This window comes from Tachysurus fulvidraco, chromosome 2, assembly GCF_022655615.1.
Source record: "Tachysurus fulvidraco isolate hzauxx_2018 chromosome 2, HZAU_PFXX_2.0, whole genome shotgun sequence".
Taxonomy (NCBI): domain Eukaryota; kingdom Metazoa; phylum Chordata; class Actinopteri; order Siluriformes; family Bagridae; genus Tachysurus; species Tachysurus fulvidraco.
The window spans coordinates 24,605,462-24,629,339 of NC_062519.1; the positions used below are offsets into that span (position 1 = coordinate 24,605,462).

The window sequence follows — 23,878 nt, forward strand, 5'->3', positions numbered from 1 at the left end:
GTAGCTCAAAGACGGCATGACAGTCTCCATGCAGCCCGATCCACAGCAATCCCAGAAGTCACAGGCATCAGATAACACCACATTATACCACCTCCTTCTAAGTATATGTTTTATTATTTCATTTTTTTTATTCTTTCTCTCTGAACAGTGATGCAAAATATTCTGCTGAGCATCGTTTGTATTTATCCCCAGTGAACAAGCCTGAGGTGACTGTGGTGAGGAAAAACTCCCTTAGATGGAAGAGGAAGAAACCTTGAGAGGAACCAGACTCAAAAGGGAACCTCATCCTCATTTGGGTGACACTGGAGGGTGTGATTATAAATACAGCAAGTGTTGGTCGATAGGGGCTTTCGGGAGTTGTATATGATTTATTATGGCAAACTGACTTTTTATTTAGAAGACCAATAAAGTTACAAAATTTCAGTCACAGTACATATGTTTCAGTTGATCGTTATATAAATATTAGAGGAGTTTCTTGGAGTTGCCATACAAATCACATCAACAAAATAACAACAATAAAAACACTTACACAGCCAGATACGCACGTGCACGCTTTCAAGAGTACTAAGGGTCTTTCTTTATTTCTTTATTAACAAACAAGTCCAGATTCATTGAACTCTAGATGTGTTTGACATTAAAGGTGATTTGCAGAATGTGTGATGGTAGATCAGATCAGTTGATCCTGCATGCTAATCAATGCTGTCTCTGGGAAATCAGCCCTGGGGAGTCGTGCTAAAAAGAAGTAGACACTGCTGACAGCGTGACAGCAGCTCCCCTAATGTGCCCAAGCATTCCCCGCTTCAGCATTAGGAGATGGAGCAAAAGCAGATCCATTATGTATTCAGTGAAGGTAGGGTCGAATGAACAAATGAGATTTAATGGCTGCATGGTTGTGCAATGTCACTTTGCGAGACTCGCCCATGAAGTTTCATGCAAGCTGTGCAATTCATCTGCAGCCTGGATTGAAACTGTGATATAATTCTGGATGATACTGTGTCAAGTTGTGACATAAAGCTTTATGCAAATGTGATGGTACAGCTGTCCTGGCTATAACGATGTGTTTATTGATTATGGCTGGATGCAGCTTGCATTGTCATTTTATTACACCAATTGTTAACTCTAAGTCGAAGCTGTTTAGCTAAGCATGCTTCCAATTTCCATTGTTTTTGTTATTGTCTGTTCTACTTATCATCATTATAATGTTTTTTTCTGCTTAGACTGGAGTAAAGTGGCCAGGATTAGCTTCCGACAAAATCTTGGAAGACTGGAATTATAATTAAACCCGGAGAATTCGATTTCCTAATCAAATAACCTAATCTTCGGTATTCACAAATTAGAATAAAAATTAGATTACAAAATCTTTAATATAAATATAAAATAATATATAAATACAATTACAAATATTAATGAAGCATTGAGGGCAAAGTTTGTGTGTTTTGGATATCTGCGGGCATTAAAGAAGGTACCAGAAAGAGAGGGCAATAGCAGAATTAAAATATCTCTCATTCTTTCTAACCTTTATGCAATTTAGATGAAAAATAACGTAGCTTCCTGTACTGTCAGATATAATAACACTGTCATCAGTCCACCTAATATGTTTGGTAGTCTGGGAAAGATAATTCACATGGCGCTTTGGACAAAATTGTTTTTCTGTCTGTAACCTGCTTTGACACATCACCTTTAGTAAAACGATGGGAAAATGCTTTATTTACATTTTTATCTGCCTACAAATATCAAGTTGTGCAAGGAGCAAGCCTTGTTTGCTAGGTGAGATTTTCGCACACATTCACGGTGTCACACTTTGATCAAGGCTGTATAATGAAACAGATCTAAACCTCATTAATTCAGTTTGTATTGTATTCAGATTCTAGCTCTTTAAAATGTCTGCTGGGCTCCTGCACTACAGTCACAATGCAAACTGGGTTTGCTCATTTTTATATGAGATACATGCAAAAGAGGAGGATTTCTGAGTTAAGGAAAAATTAGACAGACAGACAGACAAAGAGAAAGACAGTTTCGGACGCCGACTGTTCGATCCCTGCTTAATACATCGACAGGTGCTATTTTTGTGAGATAATCAATGTTATTCTGGAACTAAGTGCCAGGTAAATGAATCATTTCTAATTAAGAAAAAGATTTACATTAGACAACACTGGTTATTCATGTTGGTCACTGATACATGGACTGTTATTAATGTTTCATTTAGCTGAGAAAAGAATGATTCATTTAATAATTATAAGCTATTTCTCATTAACCATTTGAAACTCTCCAAATGTTTGGTTCATGTAGAGGATTAGGTGGGGAAAATAAGTGTTCTGAATGGCAAAGAAGGCAATATTGGTCGCGTCATTGAACTCGGGCAGAAAGAATCGATTCAGTGAAGTGAGTCGTAGGCCAGGTCGTTAGTTGCAGTCGTCACATGGTGATGTACAGTGTTGTCTGGCGCTTTCATGTCTGAGGATTCCTTCAGCTTTATATCTCGGAAACGAGATATTTTTCTCATGGCACATGTGGACAGGATTAATTATCAAATTTTAAACAAACTATGTTAGATAAAAGAATTAATATGATGTCATTTTCTCCTTCCAGAAAGACTTGCTATATAAATAATTCTTTCTTTCTTTTTTTCTTTCTTATTTTTCCACCTTGAGCACCGGGTAGAAAGTTCACTAGGCTGCATTGGAGTGTGAACAATCTGTTAAATTAAAACTGACTAATGTCACAAAAACAGATCCGTCTCATTTTGGATTTTTATTTTGTCTTCTTGTTGTGTGTCCCGTGTCTGTGTGGAGAGGCTTCTCCTCCTTCCCATCGCTCTCCCTCCTCCCTCCTTCTGTTCCTGAGCCGTAGCATCTCACACATTCGTGCCGCGACTCCATCCAGCAGCGCAGATTCCTTTCTTTGAAAATAAAGGCATTGAAGGATTTTTGGAAAAAAAAAAAAAAAAAAGGAAAAAGAGAGACAAGGAACGCAACACGAGGCAAGCAATGCAATCTTTTGATCATGTCTCATTGCGCGTGAGAGCGAAACAGGATGAATTTGATCTGCCCCGGGGTCTTGGCGTACTTTTTCTACTTCGGATTGTACCAGGTGATGATGCTCCAGTGCATGATCGTGCCGGTTCACTCGCACCCGCAGCCGTGCCGCGTGCTCGCCCAGGTCGGTCACACTGTGCGCCTCGGCGTGCTCCTGCCTTCCCGCCGGCCCACGCGGGTGCGAGCCGCGCTGGACCGCGCGCTCAGTGCCATGGCCGAGAGCGGAAACCACATCCTGCCCTACAACCTCAGTCTGGACGTGGTAGCGCGCGAGCCGGCGGACGGTGACCCGGAGTCGCTTTTCCGGTGCTTGTGCCAGTCCATAGTGGTGCAGGGGGTCTCAGCGGTGCTCGCGTTCCCCCAAAGCCAAGACGAACTCGTGCAGGTGGAATTTATGTCGTCGTTTTTGGAAATCCCCTTCGTGAGCATAATTGAGCACGGAGAGCCGCTCAAAACCGAGGTAGTGTTTCATGCTTTTCTCAATATCCCTCATGCGTAATGAGAACCTGGGTATGTTTGGGAGATAAAACAACTGCGCAGTTAAAAACTGTTTAATAACGAACACACTGCTGAATTGCCTCTCACTGTGTATATTCGTGTCCTGAGAAACAAGTTTTTATTAAACTCCGTTCATTTATTTTGCTGTTTTCGCGCGCCGGTTGCAGCCAACTGTTGCCTTGCGCGCGCGTTTCGACCCAAATATTGTACTTCCGTAAACAGGGCGGTCTGTATTTCACCTAATGAGGTTACCCTGTACATGACGGGTCAGCATTGTGCAGATATCGTTCAGCTGTTATGTCATTCGAAAACACATTCCACGTATGCGTCAGTATCAGTTAGTGTACACGTGAATAATGTTGCGTTTTGATGCTTAAAGAAGTTCTGATGAGGGTCAATGAAAAACCTCCAGACATCAATCTACTGCTGTTTATGTAGTTGCTTTGCATAGATTTGCATGGCCTTGTCCTTGACTTGTTTTCATTTGACCCTGCTTTACTGACCTAGCAGACTAATATCATTTCTTCAAGAGCGAAGTCTTCCAGTTAATTGAAGTGTCCTGTATGTTTTGCACCTGTATTGGCTATATTGTGTACTGCAGGAACTGGCATGCCTCACCAGCACAAAACCACTTACATCACAAGGTACTTAAAGAAATTAAAAGGGGGAGAATCTCACACGCCGTAAATCTTACAGCTAGGGAGAGGACCCACATTTGTTTGTTTAATATCCACTCATTAAAATCACTTTTCCATTGTTTCTTGATTTCTTGACTAACAGAAACAAACAAACAAACAAACAAAAGACTACTTCATCAATGCATTGATTCATTTCTTTAATCCTTCTCAATAAAAGCACTTTGGAGTCAACCTCAGTGTTAGATGATCGTTCAGCAGCTTTGAACTATACTGCAGAATGAAAATGCCAAATCCCTTTAATTCAGAGCTTCCGAACGGGCTATTCTATGTTGTCACAGGAAGATCTGTGATCAAAATGAAGACGCCGTGTGAGAAAAGCCCCTGCTGAAAATGCTGCCATTTGCCTATACCGCTCCAAGAAGAGTGTGTTAATACACCTCAGTATTCTATTGATCACTTACTGTACAGTCTATACACTAAATAAACAAGACTGCCACATGATGCTGATTTAGGTTTGAGATTGAGTTCCGGTTTGAAAATATTTTCATAGAATATGTGTCAAAGTTAAAACAGCAAACCTTGATGTAAAGCCAAAATTTTGTTTTTCATAAGTCATAATTTCTTAATTACAACCACAGCATCAAGTTCCATCATTCTTTAGTGCAAACATTAATTATTTTATATCATAGTCATTTTACTACTAATAAATAGCTGCTGTGGGTTTTTTTGATGGTCCATTTAATAGTTAAGAGTTCCTAATGTCCAATATTTGTACAATGAGCCAGCAGTGACAGAGAAACTGTGTTGTAGAGATCTACACAGTACTCTTAAGGGTTCTCTCAGAGGGATGCCTAGAGAACCCATGACCTTGGTGTGCAAAGGTTAAGGATACGCTGTACCAAAACACTGAGAAATGCATCACGTACTGATGCAACCTAAGCTTAAACCTGTCATGCACAATATGAAATATGTACAAATGTGTGTATTTTTATATCTTGTCATAATTGTACACGATACACAAATATAATTAAATTACAGACAAGCCTTAAAAACTTAAAAATCTTATGGGATTTGGGAAAACATTTTATAATATTTATTAATAAGATGAGAAAAAAAACGATTTGAGTAAGACGTTTCCTTCATTGTTTTTCTTCACAGTAAAAAAGCAATGCAGATTCAGAAACATATAAATTACACTCGTCGGTTCTGACGCCGTACGTCCTGAAGCAGTGATCCAGAGTGTGTAGTTTTCTCTGACACAGCAGCATTAAGGTCAAACCATAAATCTCACTGGGATCGTAGTGAGAACAGATCAATAGGGGCAAATGGGGCTATTTAACTTTCCTCTAGATGGTGCTGTTTTTTTAAATGTGTTTATTTCTTTGCTTTTACAGTGTTTGCTCCTGATCAGTCCGAGTGCTTCAGCAGCTAGTTTTCAAAGCAAGCTTTGCATTGTGTGGGTTAGATTTGGTCAGCATTTCAGAAACAGGAATTCAGAAGGATATACTGTAGAATAGCATTTTTGAGGACGAGGCTGTGCACAGCGTTATTATGACATATTCAGTACATATAAAATGTAGGTATATATATATATATATACATCAAGGCACTTACTAAATGAAAAAGAAAGGGGAAAAAGCTATGAAGGCACTCAAAAAAGAAAAAGACTTTTTTTATGTTGAAAGATGCTACTTGTAACCTTTTCTGAAGTGTATCTGGTTAAATCTGTAGCCCCTTAAAGTACCGACTTTGTCTTTGTAGTTAAATGGAAGGAATCTGAGCTCATACCTGCTGACATGTTCAAATCAAACAATCGTGATGAATGTGAAGAACGCATAGAGTGAGATTGGATTTTGTGTTTTCTATTTTATCTGAATTTTCTCAGGTGTTTTTCACATATGACTACATTTCTTGTCCCCAACAAACAACCTGATATCATTTCAACAGTGTAACGATCATGTCCTTAAATAAACACTGCAGATCTGCACTTCAAGGAGACTCCATGAGCAGAATTAAGAAACACGTCATCATTATTCATATTGCAGAAGAACAGGCTACCAATCGGAAAAGGTTTCGTTCAACGTTGTTTCATTCAATTTCACTCAATGTTTTCATTTTACTTTGAATCTTTTCTGAAGTGTGTAAGGTGAAATGTAAAGTCACAGCTTTTTGTTTTTTGTAGCTTGTACCTGCTGACCAGTTCGAATGAAAAAAAAAATGTAATGAATCCTTTAGAATTCTGGAGACGTTTCTAAGTGTGTGATTGGATTTTTGTGTCTTCTTTTTGTTTGAATCAGTTTTTTTTTTCATTACTGCTACATTTCCTTGTCCCCAACAAACAACCAGATATCATTTAGAGTATGTAAAGATTATATTCCATCGAGTTAAACACTGCGGATCTGCAGTTCAAGGAGACTCCATGAGCAGAATTAAGAAACACTTCCCCAATCGATTTGTCATCTTTATTCATATTACAGTATAACAGGCTACCAATTGGAAGGTCAGTGAATATTTTCGGAATATATTTCTGGTTCATGGAGGAATGCTGCGGGGGGGAAAAAAAATCAATGAATTTAATCAAAACTATGAAAGCCAATTATCTCTCAATACTGTCCGGTCTGTTCAGGACGGCACATTCTCAGGGTAATTTTTCTGTGAATGTCAGTGCACATACTTCATCACTTTCTATAAGGTGGTATCAAGCTTTCACCTTGCTACCCAAGCATGGAAACAGGTACTAATGTAGCAGGGTTGGGCTGGATAGGTTCAGTGACCTAATTACAAATTATTCCTACATCTTGGTATTTTGGGTCAGTGTTCTGAGCGACGATCACACACCGTAACATGGGATATAAGGAATTAGAAGTTAAACAAGTAGTCATTTTTAATAGTCAACTAACAATACAAAAGCCTAACTAACTAGACGATTAGTTGCCTTTTCCAACTGTTTTAACAACATCTCTATTTTTAGGCTGTTCAGTTTGTACAGAAAAGAACATTTCAAGCTGCACCTCAATTAACAGCCGCACGCAGGCTACAAATTATATTTCCGGCTTCAGTGATTTTTTAGGTTGCCTTGTTAATGGACTTAGACACTGACAAAAGAGAGAATGACTTTGATATATATTTGGATTATATACATATATACATATCTCTCAATTGTTTTTTACTGTGTTGAGTACATTTACATTTTGCTTTTTTTTTGCATTTCAAGCTTGAAAATTACTAGCTAGAGTATTAAGATTTTAATATCGAGATCGATTTTAGGGGTAAAGAAGAAGCATCAAAAATTCTCAGGGAAAAGTGAGTGAGACTTCAGTGAGGTAACAATTTACAAAAAAATATTTTGTTCTTCTCAAATAGCTAGTTTTCTACAGTAAACACTCAAGGCTTAGTAAACATCATAACCACTGAGCTACCACTTCCTGTGGGTGTGGTCCTACTGTAGCTAGGTAGGCTATGCTATTTATGTTAGCTTTTTTTTTTCCAGACAAACTTAGTTTTTGTCTCTATTTCAGTATAAAACATTAAACTTTAGACTTCATTACAGTTTGTATCTAAACCTTTTACCTCCGCTTCATGGATGTGACGTTGACCAGATTATTGTGATTGGCTAAAAACACTTTTCCTGGGAATCCCAGAGAGTTCACTTAACTTTAGCTCAAAGCTAAAATGATAAATAAAAGATGTAATGTTTACATTTATTATGTTTATGATAATAGTTATTATGATAGCTTACAAGTTCCACAAAATTGTATATAACATATTTAATGCGATGATTAATAGAAAGCAAAATAATAACTAACACATATTTTTAAAATGCTTCTGGATGAGCTGTTGGTTCAGATAATACCGTCGATGTTGAAAGTGAGAGCATGCAGTATGGGAAGAAAGCTCCTTATACTGTATTTTAATAATGGATGGAGGACACGATGTGTTTTTCCACTGTAACTGTAACCCTCAGGCTTCAGTAGCATCTGAAAACCAGCCCGAATCAGACACTTTCAGACGGTATATGCCACTGATCTGACTTGACTATAGTATCAGCACATGCTGCTCACACAGTTCACGATGCCACAGTGCAGAGTTTTATTTCAGTTATATTTATCTCTAAAGGACAACAAATAATAAATATGCGAGGATCTCCTTTGTGCGCGGGAGGAGAGGGAAAGTCTTGTGCATGACTGTCCACAAAGAGGAAATTATTCAAAAAACACATCCTGTGTTGACTATAGAATTAGCCTCTTTTCAGACTATTAAAAGTATATTTAGCCTTCGATTTTTTCTTCTTTACAATCCGTCTGCATCTTTTTAGCGTCTGCTTCGGGCTTTTTCCACAGCCGAACTCTTCAACATCCTCAGAGCCGAAACCAATGGATTTATTAGTAGATAGGTTTTTGCCAACCCTAGCAGGCATACTTTGTTTTATTCAGCTTTATTTGCTAAAGACACTGTCATGACAGGCCAAGCTCAGATAACTCTCACCAATGAACTCTCACCAATGACCTCGACACAGTGCTATCTAATCCTGGAAGTAATGCAATCATGCTAAACCTTACAGAAAGTGCCCATCTGGCTACATGGCAGCTGCTTACCAGCTAGGAGCCAGTAAGGGCCTGAGAAGCGAAGCCCTAATAAGTATAAAATTGAAGGAGACCTAGAAAAGGACACTGAAGAAACCAGTGGAAGATAAGTCGTAGTGGCACGCAGGTGTGGAAGAGCGATAGGAAGAATTGCCTTCTGGCCTGGAGGCTTCACAGAGAGATATCTCACTTTGACAGAAAGCTGATTGCATGAACATCCCGCTCTTGCTGAAGCTGTACTTGTGTATTTTGTGTACAGTCAGGCAGCTGATTAAGGTTGATGTTTCTGTCCAGGTTGATTCCAGTGCCTTTCTTCTACGCGAGCACACATTTCTTAAATATCTCATCGAATGGAGATGAAAGACTCACCATAAAAAGCTATTCTCAGCCAGTAAATCGGATAGAACAAGACCCAAAACAATCACTCAAACACTTTCTTAACAAATAAGATTTAGTCTTGTGATAGATCATACTTTTTCTTTATTCTTCCTTTAGAGTTTTGTACTGACACATTTTTTTACTTGGCATCCGAGCAATGATTAGCCATTAGCCCAATATACAGTGACATCAGCTAGCCGGCCATATCGATCTGACCTCTTCTTCACCACTCTCTGAAGGATGCCTCGTCCTGTTAGTTATGAATCCGAGTTTTAACTTTTTTCTCTTTACATGAAAGGTCTCAGATCAATACTCTCATTTGTTGTTTTATTGATCCCGGACATAGGAATGAATTAGCATAGCTTTCACATTCATTCCTCTTTAAAAGGATGGGGACTCTTTGGATGCCCACTTACAGATAATGAAAGCAATGAAAATGTAATGTTGCAATAAGTAGAAGGAAACATTACACAGTTTTAAACAAACCTTATTTTATGTTCCACAAAATAATGCAGAATCATTTAAATAACCTTTATTTCCTTCCCCCTGTTTTTGGATAAGGAAGGCGTCATGTTATACAATCAAATCCTCTGATAAAACTGAATTTGTGTTTATCTTACGTTCATCTGATAAAACCTGTGACGATGATGAGCATATGCAAGTCTGCAGCAACACAAAGCTCGTGTTATGGGATATTGTAACTGCTGTGGGTTACGTGGTTTTGCCAAAAGAGAACAGGATTAAGACATCGTTTAAATATTTATATTAATGAAATATGACTGATAGAAGAACTGATCTTGTAGAGTATATAAAATGTTCAGTGCTTAAAATAGGCATTACACCTGCAAAGAGATGCACAACATTATAAATGTGCATACTGTAGAACACAAAAGCAAATGTACCATCATATGAAAACACAACGAACACAGGGAAAAACAAACATTAAGCAAAAAAGCCCAACAAAATAATTCACAACACAAAACAAAAACATAATGAAGACAAAGGCAAACAAATTCAACCACAATTCAAATTCAAAACAAAATAACCCCAATATACAACAAAATGATTGTGACACAAAAGCACAAAAAAGATAACACACAACTGAAAATCAAAATGCAAAACAAAACGATAGACACAAAACAAATAAACACACAAACCATAATATCAAATTTTAAAAAGTATAAAAAAATAAACAAATTAACAGAAAAAATGATAGACAAAACAAAATGAAAAAGACAAAATGAAATATTAAACACAAAACAAAATTATAAACAAAAGACTACAAATGAGACCAACACAAAACAAACTGGCCCAGTTCAAAATATCTAACAAAATGACCATAACATAAAACATAATGACCACAACACACTAGTTTTCAACCTATACAATGACAATGCCATGACATAAAATGTCTACATATTGTCATCATGTCCACATCACCATGTCCACATCACCATGCCCATATCACCATGCCCATATCACCATGTCCACATCACCATGCCCATATCACTATGTCCACATCACCATGCCCACATCACCATGCCCACATCACCATGTCCACATCACCATGCCTATATCACCATGCCCACCTGTCACAAATTCCACATCACAATGCCCATATCACCATGCCCATATCACCATGTCCACATCACCATGCCCACATCACCATGCCCATATCACCATGCCCATATCACCATGTCCACATCACCATGTCCACATCACCATGCCCATATCACCATGTCCACATCACCATGCCCACATCACCATGCCCATATCACCATGTCCACATCACCATGCCTATGTCACCATGCCCACCTGTCACAAATTCCACATCACAATGCCCATATCACCATGCCCACCTGTCATCATGTCCACATCACCATGCCCACATCAACATGCTCATATCACCATATCCACATCACTATGTCCACATCACCATGTCCACCTGTCACAAAGTCCACATCACCATGCTTATATCATCATGCCTGTATCATCATATCCACATCACCATGTCCATATCATCATGCCTGTATCATCATATCCACATCACCATGCTTATATCATCATGCCTGTATCATCATATCCACATCACCATGTCCATATCATCACGCCTGTATCATCATATCCACATCACCATGTCCATATCATCACGCCTGTATCATCATATCCACATCACCATGTCCACCTGTCACGATGCCCAATGTCTGTGCATTTCACATTTTGAATGTGTGGTTATTACATCTCACTGTAGTAGTAAAAAATTCAGCTGATGCCATCAGTAGGATGTAAAAGCCTGAAACAGAATGGTGAGTATTGGCATACTGCTTTAGAGCTAATTCAGTCTTCCCCTCTGTCTTCTGGCAGCCGACATCCTTGAATGGTTCTGGACAGGCTGTAGTGTGCCAGAGTTTGTCACAGTGCTGCCATGCAACCTCTGGGATTAGCTGGCTTGAAGTGATGTTGCACTTGTCTTGTTTAGGTCATGATCACCATTTTCACAATGCCAGCTTTTCCACTCCCCACTTACAAAAGACCTCAGAGTGACATGGGCAGTCTGGACTTCCCGGGATGTTGGCAGAGGGCAAGCACATCTGCACCTTCTCTTCTTTAGTGTCAGTACTTTCAGAAGAAGCTTAGTTTTTTTTTCTTTAGTCCTCAGTTATTGTCGCCGTTACACACTGAGAGGATTTTTTGTACTCATTGCATTCACTATCTAAAGGATGGAGCAGTGTGTGATTGTGTGTCCATTTGACTGCCTTAAATCTACTGTACCTTTCTGCTAATAGACAGCACTAAAAAACCCAATAGAGAAAGTGTGTGTGTTTGAGAGAGAGAGAGAGAGAGAGAGAGAGAGAGAGAGAGAGAGAGAAAGAGAGAGAGGAATAGAGAAGGATAAAGAAGAGGCTATAGATGATTGTACATCATTTTGTATTTACAGTAATACACACACACATAAACAAACACAAAGAGATGCACAGAAACGCACACATACTGAAAGACACATACATACAGATGCAGACACAAACACAAAGACACACACTCAGGAGACCAATTATTTGGCAGACGGACACAAAGCGCATTTGCATAATAGAGGATGACTGATAAGAAACAAGAACGATTTGGAAGGCAAACAGGACGCAGAATCATCTTATAACCGAATAAATCTGTTCTCATTTTTCTCTGCCATGGCCAATCTTTTAAAGCTTCCTCCATTCTAGATTCATTCTTTCTTTCTTTCTTTCTTTCTTTCTTTCTTTCTTTCTTTCTTTCTTTCTTTCTTTCTTTCTTTCTTTCTTTCTTTCTTTCTAAACTAAAACTAAACAAAATGAATCACAACACAAAGCAAAATGAACCACAGAATAAAAATAAGCCCAACATGAAATAAAATTAAAAAAAAATATACAATGGTGTGAAAAAGTGTTGGCCCCCTTCCTGATTTTTTATTTTTTGCATGTTTGTCACACTTTAAAGTTTCAGATCATCAAACAAATTTAAATATTAGTCAGAGATAACACAAGTAAACTGGCCTCACTTGCCTCAGTTAAGGTCAGTGTTCATGACTGCACTATAAGAAAGAGACACGGCAGAAATGGCCTGCATGGCAGAGAAACAAGACAAAAACCGCTGCTGAGCAAAAAGAACATAAAGGCTCCTCTCAGATTTGCTAGAAAACATTTTGATGATCCCCAAGACTTTTGGGAAAATATTCTGTGGACTGACGAGACAAAATCTGAACTTTCCCATTACATCTGGCGTAAAAGTAACACTGCGTTTCAGAAAAAGTACATCATACCAACAGTAAAATATGGTGTGATGGTCTGGGGCTGTTTTACTGCTTCAGGTCCTGGAAGACTTGCTGTGATAAATGGAACCATGAATTCTGCTGTCTACCAAAAAATCCTGAAGGACAATGTGCGGCCTTCTGTTCGTGACCTCAAGCTGAAGTGAACTTGGGTTCTGCAGCAGGACAATGATCTAAAACACACCAGCAAGCACACCTCAGCTGTAACAGACTCATCGCAAGTTATCGCAAATGCTTGATTGCAGTTCTTGCTGCTAAGGGTGGCCCAACCAGTTATTAGGTTTAGGGGCAAACACTTTTTCACACAGGGCCACGTAAGTTTGGATTTTGTTTTCTCTTAATAATAAAAACCTTAATTTTAAAAACTTGCATGTTGTGTTTACTCGTGTTATCTTTCACTAATAAATAAATAAATAAATAAATAAATAAATAATAAAATAAAATATGTGAATATTTAAAAAAATAATAATAATGAAATAAAATATATATATCATCTCATTTTCTACTGCTTTATCCAAACTACCTCGGGTCACGGGGAGCCTGTGCCTATCTCAGGCATCATCGGGCATCAAGGCAGGATACACCCTGGACAGAGTGCCAACCCATCGCAGGGCACACACACTATGGACAATTTTTCCAGAGATGCCAATTGACCTACCATGCATGTCTTTGGACTGGGGGAGGAAACCGGAGTACCCGGAGAAAACCCCCGAGGCACGGGGAGTACCCGGAGGAAACCCCCTGAGGCACGGGGAGAACATGCAAACTCCGCACACACAAGGCGGAGACGGGAATCGAACCCCGACCCTGGAGGTGTGAGGCAAACGTGCTAACCACTAAGCCACTGTGCCCCCATATATATATATATATAATAAAAATAAAAAACAAAAAACAAAGCAAAGCGACTGTGACAAACCACAACAAAAGACAAAATGATCAACAAAATACAAAATTCCCCAACACAAAAAAATACAGCGAATAACAACAGAATACAAACTTACCCCAAAACAAACAACACTAAAATACAAAATGAACCTTATCACAAAACCAGATGAGCAAAGACAGAAATGTGATTTAACCCCAAACACAACACAGGGCACACAACCGTCTTATAACCAAATAAATCTGTCTCAGTATTATTTATTTCTTTATTCTGATCCACCATGGTCAATCTTTTAAAAGCTTCTTCCCTTAACTATACATTTTTTATTCTTTTTTCTTTCCTTGAACTTGATGTACAATCTGTCTTGATTTCATCTTGCTGAGATGCCAGATTATTCCTTGCTTTTGTTTGCCCAGTGTTTACGATGTAGAGCCAAACTCATGCTCGAGCCCAAAATCGAACCTGACAGTTATGAATCTTGGCAGCTTTCACGACTGATTATGTTTCTGCTTTGCCGCTGCACTAGCTACTGTTTCTTGTCGTTCGTCTGTTTGAAGTGAGCTTTGATTAAGACAAACACCGGATCAGATATTGACCTGAGCTGCTTCTTCATTCACTCAGAGCTGGTGTCACTTGTTAAAAGGGCACTGTCTATTGTGACTGATTCTCTCTTTTGTGCAATCAAATGTGCCAAGCTTGGGCTGATTCCTGCATTCAATCAAACCAGGAGTCACTACAGTATCATGCCGAGCTCAGCGGGCTTCTATCCTTTAATTTCATAAGCAGGGGACAAAAAAACATTTCAGCAAACTGAATAAATACAACGGACATTGTCTCAAAGCTAACATCAACGTTTAACATTATATGGAGATTAATTCATTCATTTTCTACCGCTTATCCGAACTACCTCGGGTCTCAGGCGTCGTCGGGCATCGAGGCAGGATACACCCTGGACGGAGTACCAACCCATCGCAGGGCACACACACTCTCACACTACGGACAATGTTCCAGAGATGCCAATCAACCTACCATGCATGTCTTTGGACCGGGGGAGGAAACCGGAGTACCCGGAGGAAACCCCCGAGGCACGGGGAGAACATGCAAACTCCACACACACAAGGCGGAGGCAGGAATCGAACCCCCAACCCTGGAGGTGTGAGGCGAACGTGTTAACCACTAAGCCACCGTGCCCCCCTGTGAAGATTAATATAATACAAAATGTTCAACATTAATATTAGACTATTTAAACGTATGTGTATTTATCCCCAATGAACAAGCCTGAGGTGACGGTGGTGAGGAAAAACGCCATTAGATGAAAGAGGAAAAAACCTTGACAGGAACCAGACTGAAAAGAGAAACCATCATCATTTTGGGTGACACTGAAGGGTGCGATTATAAAGTGTTATGAACACCGGGGAGTTGTATTATGAATAATGTCCTTTCTATATTCATATACAGTCTGAAAATTGTGTATTGATTAGGAGGTTGTTGTTCTCAAAGACCACATGGAGTCGGCATCTTCTCAATATCAGGTCGACACTCTCATCTACAGAGAACTCGGTTTCCCAGAATGCACCACGTTCTACAAACTTGGCCGGCCCATACTACACTTCCCAAACTGTCCCAAGTGACATACTATACACTATTCAGTTACACCATGTACTCTAGCATTCAGTGTATGGCTTTTAAAAGGGTCGAATCATCTCAAATGTATAATTAGCATCTCAAACTAAAGTTTTTTACTACCTCGTAGTATAAGCCGAGAGACGAAGTAACGTAACGCTGCTGCTAATGTGAAAAAAAAAAATCCCTCATTTAGAGCTCATTTAAAAGACGTCCGTAAGACGTCTTGTCCACAAGAGCGTCGTCAGCCATCTTGGAAGTTTTTTCTCATCCAGCATCAGCGTCTAGTAGCCAAGCCTCTCTTCTACTACATACTGTAAGTAAATGTGGAAGTGTCGAGTGCATAAACCAACATCCAACATCCCTTTTTTTTCTGTTCAGTAAGTGCAGCATTGACGTTCTTGAAGTGCACTCCTTCTCGTTCATTGCGAACACACTAATCACACTATTTGTGCTACAAAATCGTGTAGAATAGTGTAGATGTATGCAATTTGTGACGCATCTTCTCTCAGGTTCACAGTCACCAGACATGTAATCATGCACACCTGTCCCAATCACAACAGTCACCATAAATAGGACACTCAGTCACTCAGCCTGTGTGAAATACGGCAAATGATCAACAAGCCTTTTGCTCTTGTGCTGTTTATCTGCTCTTTGCTTTCTGGATCTTTAGTCATTTTTCCACATCTGACCTTTACTTGACCTTGTGTGTTTTTTTCAGATAAAGATTTTGCTTAATAATTAGAATTGATAGTGTTTAGGATAAACTCTCTCTGCATTTGCACCCATTTCTACATTTTCCAACACCACAGGTCTTTAGGGATAAAATTAGATGCTACATTAGCACCTGTTGATATCTGTGACTGTGAGCTGTGCCACATTAGGAGGAGTGGGTTTAGTTTATAAGCTAAAGAAAGTCTATGGAGATGCAGAGCAGCTCTGACAAAACGGCTTGCTTTGTGGAAAACGAGAGGTTTCATGCAAATGTCAAATTTACCTTGGGAAAAAAAGTTGGAACAAAATCAGTTTTAAATTTCCTATTTTAACTGCTCTGATTAGATTTTAAGGGAATTGCATAATTGGCCTTCACAAATGAGCTGAGGGACGCTCTCGCCCAAAACCGCATAGGCTATTATTAGCAGGATCGAGAGACAGATGCAACTGCAGGTGAGGCAGCTTTAATGACACTTTAGCTCGCTATTCCAATCGAAAGGCAAAATCAAGGTCAATAAAACAAGCAGAAGACAAGCGATCAACAAACAGAACGAACTGGGCGAGGTGAGAAGATGGAGAACGAGGTATGAAAACAAGGTCAATCTGAGATAGCTTGAAGACTAAAACAACAAACGCTTCGAGACAGGCATGTGTGTGAAAGGTTATTTTAAAGGGGTTGCGAGAGAGAGAGAGAGAGATCGGAAGAAGGTGAGTCTGTTTAAAAGTGGAGGAAATGAGAAGTGGACTGCAGTTTGGCCATTGTTTGTAGGCCTTGGTGCATGCTGGGAGTTGGAGTTCGGGGTCTCCGTAGCTGACAATTAGAACCTTTAACTTTTCCCAACTGATGCAAACCTGTCCTACAGAAGAAAGTATATGGAGAAGTACATATAATATGTGTTTATAAATGTAGATTGGTTCAAAATTTGTAAATAGATAGATAGATAGATAGATAGATAGATAGATAGATAGATAGATAGATAGATAGATAGATAGATAGATAGATAGATAGATAGATAGATACAAATCCAGTAGATGTCCTATGTGTGTTGAGTAGACAAGTCCATATAAAGTCAGGTTTGAGGTATTGTCATGGTTGAGAGACCAAATGGCCTGCAAGAAGAAGAAGAAGAAGAAGAAGAAGAAGAAGAAGAAGAAGAAGAAGAACCCTCTAATTTATTTTCTGTTTGCCAGTGTGCAGTTTGACCTGTTCTCTCGTTTACATTGGTTTTCTCTGGGTTTCTCTTTCTTTTCACCTTCAAAGACCTGCCTATTTGTGTGTGTGTGTGTGTGTGTGTGTGTGTGTGTGTGTGTGTGTGTGTGTGTGTGTGTGTGTGTGTGTGTGTGTGGAGATCCTGTTCAGGGTGTATTTCCATTCCCACCTCTTTCTTGCCCTTGTCCGATCTAACAATCCATCCATGTCTCTAATCCCCATCATGCACCGTGGGCTACACACTGGACTCCACTTCCTCCTTCACAGTCTGATCAGCCTCACCTGTACTCACTCATACACACTCACAAACTGACTGCTTAAAATACACTCTCAGTCACAAAGTATTTGCTCAATTCTGATGCCAATCCTCATTTCCTGCTCTGACCTCGTTTGTTTGCCTAGTCGCTTGTGTTCACTTATTCCATTTCTTTAGTATTTCCTGATTTTGAGATTGCAGAAATGCACTCAAAATCAAGCACTTTTTGCAAAATTACTGCAGATCACCTACAGATCTGGGCCAAGACGTCATGTGACGTCATCATAACACGCATTCAGCATAAGATCATGTATCGAACATGAGTACAGCTCTCATAGAAAGTAATAATGCAGTAGGAGGCATATACTTTCTTCTGTAGGACAAGTTTGGGAAAAGTCTTTACTGGTTTGTTGCTTGTGCTCATTTTCTTGACCTACAGTTTGTCCTATGTTTTGGATCGTTGGAGGAACTTTCATTAAAATCTGCACTTGCATCTGTCTCAGCTTTTTTCTCATGACAGCCTGGTGTTCCTGGAATAGGCTGTGGATCCACCATGACCTTGACCAGGATAAAACAGCCACAGAAGGTGAACAAACGAATGGAAAAAATAAACAATCAAAGCCTTAATGTTAACATTTGAATCTTCTGGCTTTCTTTTCTTACAGTAAAAAAAATACTGTAGTATAAAATCATATTAAGCAAATACTTACACTTACATCTGCATCTCTTGCATGTTTTGTTTGCTCCTGAGGTGTTCTGATCTCCTCACGCACACATGGCTTTTTTTTTATATCACAGTAACTACTTTGTTTATTCGTCTAATGCAAATCAAGGTTTTCTGGAGAGATTAATGGCAAATAATGTGTTTTTGACTTTGATGGTGGCTTTTATTATTGAGCTATGTGTTCGGAGGCAGCAGTGGCGCGACAGATGGCAACCAATCAGTTGCGTTGTTTAATAAGGAAAGATGTTAGATATATAGAAATCATATAGCGCATGGTTTCCCAAGCTCCTGTACAGAATGCCATGTACCTGTGTTGCCCTGAGCCATTTTCTGTGTTGTCTACTTCAGGGACCATTAATACAGTAAATATGTCCACAGTCTGTACCATTGCACTCTTGGTATTTTACTCCTTGCTCGAAACATCTGCTGATGCCTTGCCTTAAAATAGGAAAGCTGGAGTGACTCCCATGCAATAATTCACCTCTATCCATCCTGTGCAGTGGAACATCTGAGCCAGAGGATTTCATTCCTGCAGCCATTGTTATAACAGAGGGGCAAAGCTAGTCATTAGTGTGTCAGTTGGGATTTAACTTAGGACCTAGTGCACTCGTGATTAGCTGAGCTCTATACTGAGTACCTCTATCAAGAGCTCTGCTGCTGCGTTAAAGCCCTGAGCTCTCATCAGGGAAGCCGAATAAAAAAGCGAAGGTAATGTAAATAGCATCAGTATGTAATGCTTTCCCACTGTGCCCAAGTGTTGATGTGATTATGCAGAAATGAAGTGCATGCTGTAAATAAATCTCTGTGTGCACAGCAAAAAAGCTGCCAACGGTGGAATTGTTACAACAAAAGCAGCACTACACAGTGGAGACTAACAGGAGTAATTAAGAACGTGGGACCAAAGTGGTGTGGGTATGAACGCATGAATTTAATGGAGGGAAAAGAAGTGGGTTCAAGCCAGGTTTGTGCCTGATGTCTGTATAAGGCTATTAAAAGGTTTGTCTTTAGTAAAAGTCTATGAAATTCACAGCATGGAGAAGTCTCATGCATTAAACTGATATTAAAATCTCATAGGATTTCATTCCTGCAGCCCTTGTGCAAAGAGACTCCACAAGCTGGTCGTTAGAAAGTCATTTAGGTTTGAGCTTGTGAACTTTCTGCGCTTAACCAGAGATCGATGTAAAACTGTTGAATGGCATTGAACACAGTGAGGATTTTATAGGAGCACGGCAGGAAAATACGGTACTTCCATTGTTTATGATTGTAATGCCGAAATCCCCAAATCACAAAACGGATTAAAGCCTTGAATTCATTTTTTCTTTGAAAAAACAAACAAACAAATAAATAAATAAAGTATTCAGCCCCATCCAGGATTTAGCAATTTTGTGAAAAGAAAATTGAAGCAAACTCTACAATATATTTAAAAAAAAAAAATATTTCACAGATTTTCTGTAGATTTGAGCTGGACATGTCATCCACAACACACAATTAGCAAATCTTTCGCTTGCAATTTCACCAATTTCAATACATTTCTGGGGGAGAAATAGCAAAATTCAAAATTGGGCATTTTTTTTCAGCAACAGATATTATTTATACTATTATTGTCAAAACTCTACAGTAAATGTATGCTGTACATGTTATGCTTATAGACCAGTAGACTTTTGCTGCAAATATTTCAAACGTTTTTACCTCATTTGTCCGAAAACAATTTTATTTTTGTCAAAAATGAAATCGCATTCTTCTATATTTTGTCTTAAATACATCCCTACTGTGTCTCCTTTCCTAATTGAATTCTCATTACATTTTCCATAATATTGTTTACTGTAATTGGTGTAATACAGCACTGCCTGATATTCTTCATTTTAAGTCTATAAATTATTACCCAGTCATTTATCACCGTGACAGGGAATCCTCTGACACCTGCTGACGATGCCGTATCCCACAGAGTTTCCCTGTTCTTCACTTCCGCTGCGACGGAGTTGACAGTACTCGTATCATTTTGATTAATGTTGAATAAACCCATCCAATGAATATTAATAACTCTGGCACAGGTTTACGTCGAATGCTCACTTCAACGCTTCCCTGCTGTGACATGCTTCATTCAAATGATTCAGCTAATTAGCAAGACCCTGGAGTGTTGAATCAGGTGGGCTGGAGGAAGCAGGTGCTAAAAAAAAAGCACGTCGGAGCACCGAGTCCTTTACGAATGAGCAGAGAGCATGGAGTAATTAGAATGATCTCGGAGGAAGTTAATTTAGTAAGCAGGAATCAGGAATCGTATACTTTACAAAAATTCAGTATAGAAATCATACATTTTAATCCATCCCTGATGAGCAAGCCAGAGGCAAACGGTGGCGAGGAAAAACCCCCTGAGATGACGTGTACAGGCCTTTTAACAGGCAGACTACAGCTAGGCTGCCTTCCTTCATGCTCGAGTTGACGATGTCGTGGAAAATCTCTTCGATCAAAAATCGATACTTCCAAAGAAAAGGGGATTAAGATGCTCCAAATCTGACTTTTAAAAAAATACAACAAAGTCAAGATGTCTGCAGATCGTCTGAAGCTATATCGGTTATACAGTACACCGTTTTCTTAACTTTTAACGTTTACAGTTGTGGAGAGAGTTCAGTCAGCCTGTGTTTTAAAAAAGTTTATTCTTAAAATTCTGATTAAAGAATAAATAAAGGTAGAGTCTCCGTTGTTTCAGAAACGCTTCAGAAAACTGAGTCGGGAAGACAAACTAAACAAAAATCAAAACAAACCTGTAGCCAATGAGCAGAAAGGGGTGGGTCTTGTCAATATGGGCGAAGAGAGTGTTCAGTACGCATGTGTGACATTAGCAGAAAGCGGTTTTAACATTGACATGGAGGATAAAAACAAAGAAAGAAAGAGAAGAAAGGCTTACAATAAGGCAAGAAGTAGGACGTGTTAATATAGGATCAGCTTTCCAGCGCTGGAGAGAACTGAAGGTGCAGGAAGTTGGCCACATATTCACAGCTTGGAGTTTCCAGAGTCAATAACTCCTCAGCTAAACCCTGTTACTACACAAATAACACCTCTTTTCTATCGTAGTAATGTAGAGAGGCATCTACAATTGTGTTTTGTGTAGTAACAGCGTTTAGCTCTGGAGTTATTGACTCGAGAAACTCCAATCTGAGAATATGCGGCCAACTTTACTTAAGACGCAGAGGTTCTTTTTTCCTTTTCGATATGTGAGTAATGTTGGTTTTGCTTTGTTTCAGAGAACTAATATATGCCGTCCTCTGCATGATTATGCTTGTGTGTCGTATGTATGTGTGGGGCAGAGCTATCAATACGGGATGGGACCCATTTGGGTTAGGGGCGTGTTTGTCTTGGTGATTTCAAATGTCAACATTGGCTTTCAAACAACGGAGAACCTGCCTTTAAGTTTTACGGCAGTCAGTGAAGGAAAGGAAACCAATCCGGCTACTGAAGGGTTAACTTTCAGTGAGTGGCCCAAGCCCGGATAAAATGGGAAGGTCGCATCCGGAAGGGCATCCGGTGTAAAAACTGTGCCAGAAATCAAATGTGCGGATCGGATGATCTGGTGTGGTGACCCCGAACACGGAGCAGCCGAAGGAAGACAACAAGAAGAGTCGCATTACTACTTAAGTTTGATTTAATCATCCTTTATCACATTTAAGTTTAAATGCTGATTTTTTCATTTTTAATCTTTTATACTCCTTCATCAACATCTCCTTCATGATTCAAACGCATGGTCCTTCTTAGGCCTTTGATGAATTAAAAAGAGACATTTTTGCACATTTGTTCAGAGCGCTGACGAGTTCCATCATAAAGAGTGACGAAGTTATAGAACGATCCTCAAGGTCACTCGGAATAGCCTGCTTCCTGATGGAGTTATCTTCTTAAAAGATATTAGTACTAATAGCTGTTGTAATAATAATAATAATAATAATAATAATAATAATAATAATAATAATAATAATAATAATAATAAGCTCGTTTGGCTCTGAAATATTACACACAAGTCAATTTCAACATGTTAACTAGCAGGTTAAATATTCTATAATGACTCCTAAGGTTAAAAAAAAACATTTATGAGTTAAATGAAACCTTCAAAGCTGATGCTCTGAGTGCATTCAAACTGCACAGATTACAAAAATGGTGTTCTCTCTTCCAAGGTTTTCTTGTAAACACTTTAAAGAATCACAGACAGAAAACGCAGACTGAACATCTACATAGCTTTTTCCCCCTTTGCTGTCAAATGTAATATGAAATAACTAATAAGCAAGAGACGCTTTCAAAATCAAACCTCTTATACGATGAAATATGAATGAGAAGATTACAAGCTTGGAAATAAACCTCTAACACAAGTTCAGTAGATTGCTGTGTCAAGAACCCTGTTTGTAACTATCACATTAATCACTGCATATTTGTTGAATTGATCTTCTGTTCATTTGATTTGGCAGCTTTTCAAATAGGACTTAATCTGGGCACATCCTAATATTTCTCTCTCTCTCTTTTATTTATTTATTTGTTTGTTTGTTTGTTTGTTTATTTATTTGATCAGACACCAAAATGTATTTTGTATTTATTTATTAAAATTTTATTATTTACATCAGGCACAGTTAATCATATGCACAAATTAAAGAATCACAATATACTAAACCGGTAAACGAACGTGCGTGATGCCAGCTAATTAATCGAGCTTTTAAGAGTCTAGTTTTGATTCTAGTTTGTTGAATTTTTATTCCAATATTTTATTAGACCAATATATCAGTATTTTCGGTCATTTAATGCGCTCTCCTGTAAAGAAAAGGTGCCAATTATTTTAAACGATAAGCTGACCATGCACTTGTTAACTGTGCTTCTAGCTTAATTTCATTTAGAAATTTAGCCATAAAAAATTGTCTAACAAGCAGTGTCTCTGCCGATGCCGTCGGCTCCGGTGTCCTCCTTTAAAGTCCTGTGAAGGGATAATTAATGAAATGATTTTATTAAAGCATGATAATGAATGAATAGTGTCAAAACTATATATTATAAATAATATATATTGATGGCATTAAGTACTTTATTTTCTGTGCGTTTGCATGAATTTCAGCACGGCTTTGTAGTTGTAGGTGCTGGATTTAGTACTGCTTCTCACTTGAACTGATATGGCACAAGAAAATGCTTTATTTATGTCAGAAGGCTGCATGTGACTTGAGACACACTTCTGCTTTGCTCAGACTCTGTGACTCATGTCGCATCAAATCTCGCATCAATTCTGAATAGCACTTATGTCTGTCTGTATACGTCACTGGTCTGAATTTCAGATTGAATCCAACCTGTGCTCACTCAACTCAACTCTGAGTGGCTCAGGTACAATCATTTCTAGCCCATTTGTCACTGGGTGTGCAGTTTGTGGCATTGCTATAGGAAGTGCAGACAGCTTTCACCGCCGATGCACTCCAGTGATGGGAAACAGGAAGTGTTGACTGCGCTAATGAGTCCTACTGCTGCCTGTGGCTTTTAGAATGTCTGAAGCCTCACAGCGACAGATCTCGATTTAA

At 38.9% G+C, this 23,878-nt stretch overlaps 1 protein-coding gene across 1 annotated transcript in view; it reads left to right on the forward strand.

Annotated features, from left to right (window-relative positions):
* Positions 1-2,596: 2,596 nt before the first annotated feature.
* The window catches only part of grin3bb (glutamate receptor, ionotropic, N-methyl-D-aspartate 3Bb), a 58,985-nt gene continuing 37,703 nt past the window's right edge, over positions 2,597-23,878 (forward strand). The window contains exon 1 of the mRNA XM_027169574.2: positions 2,597-3,495. Coding sequence (XP_027025375.1) covers positions 3,034-3,495 — 462 coding nt within the window. The 5' untranslated portion in view covers positions 2,597-3,033. The remainder of the gene's footprint in view (positions 3,496-23,878) is intronic.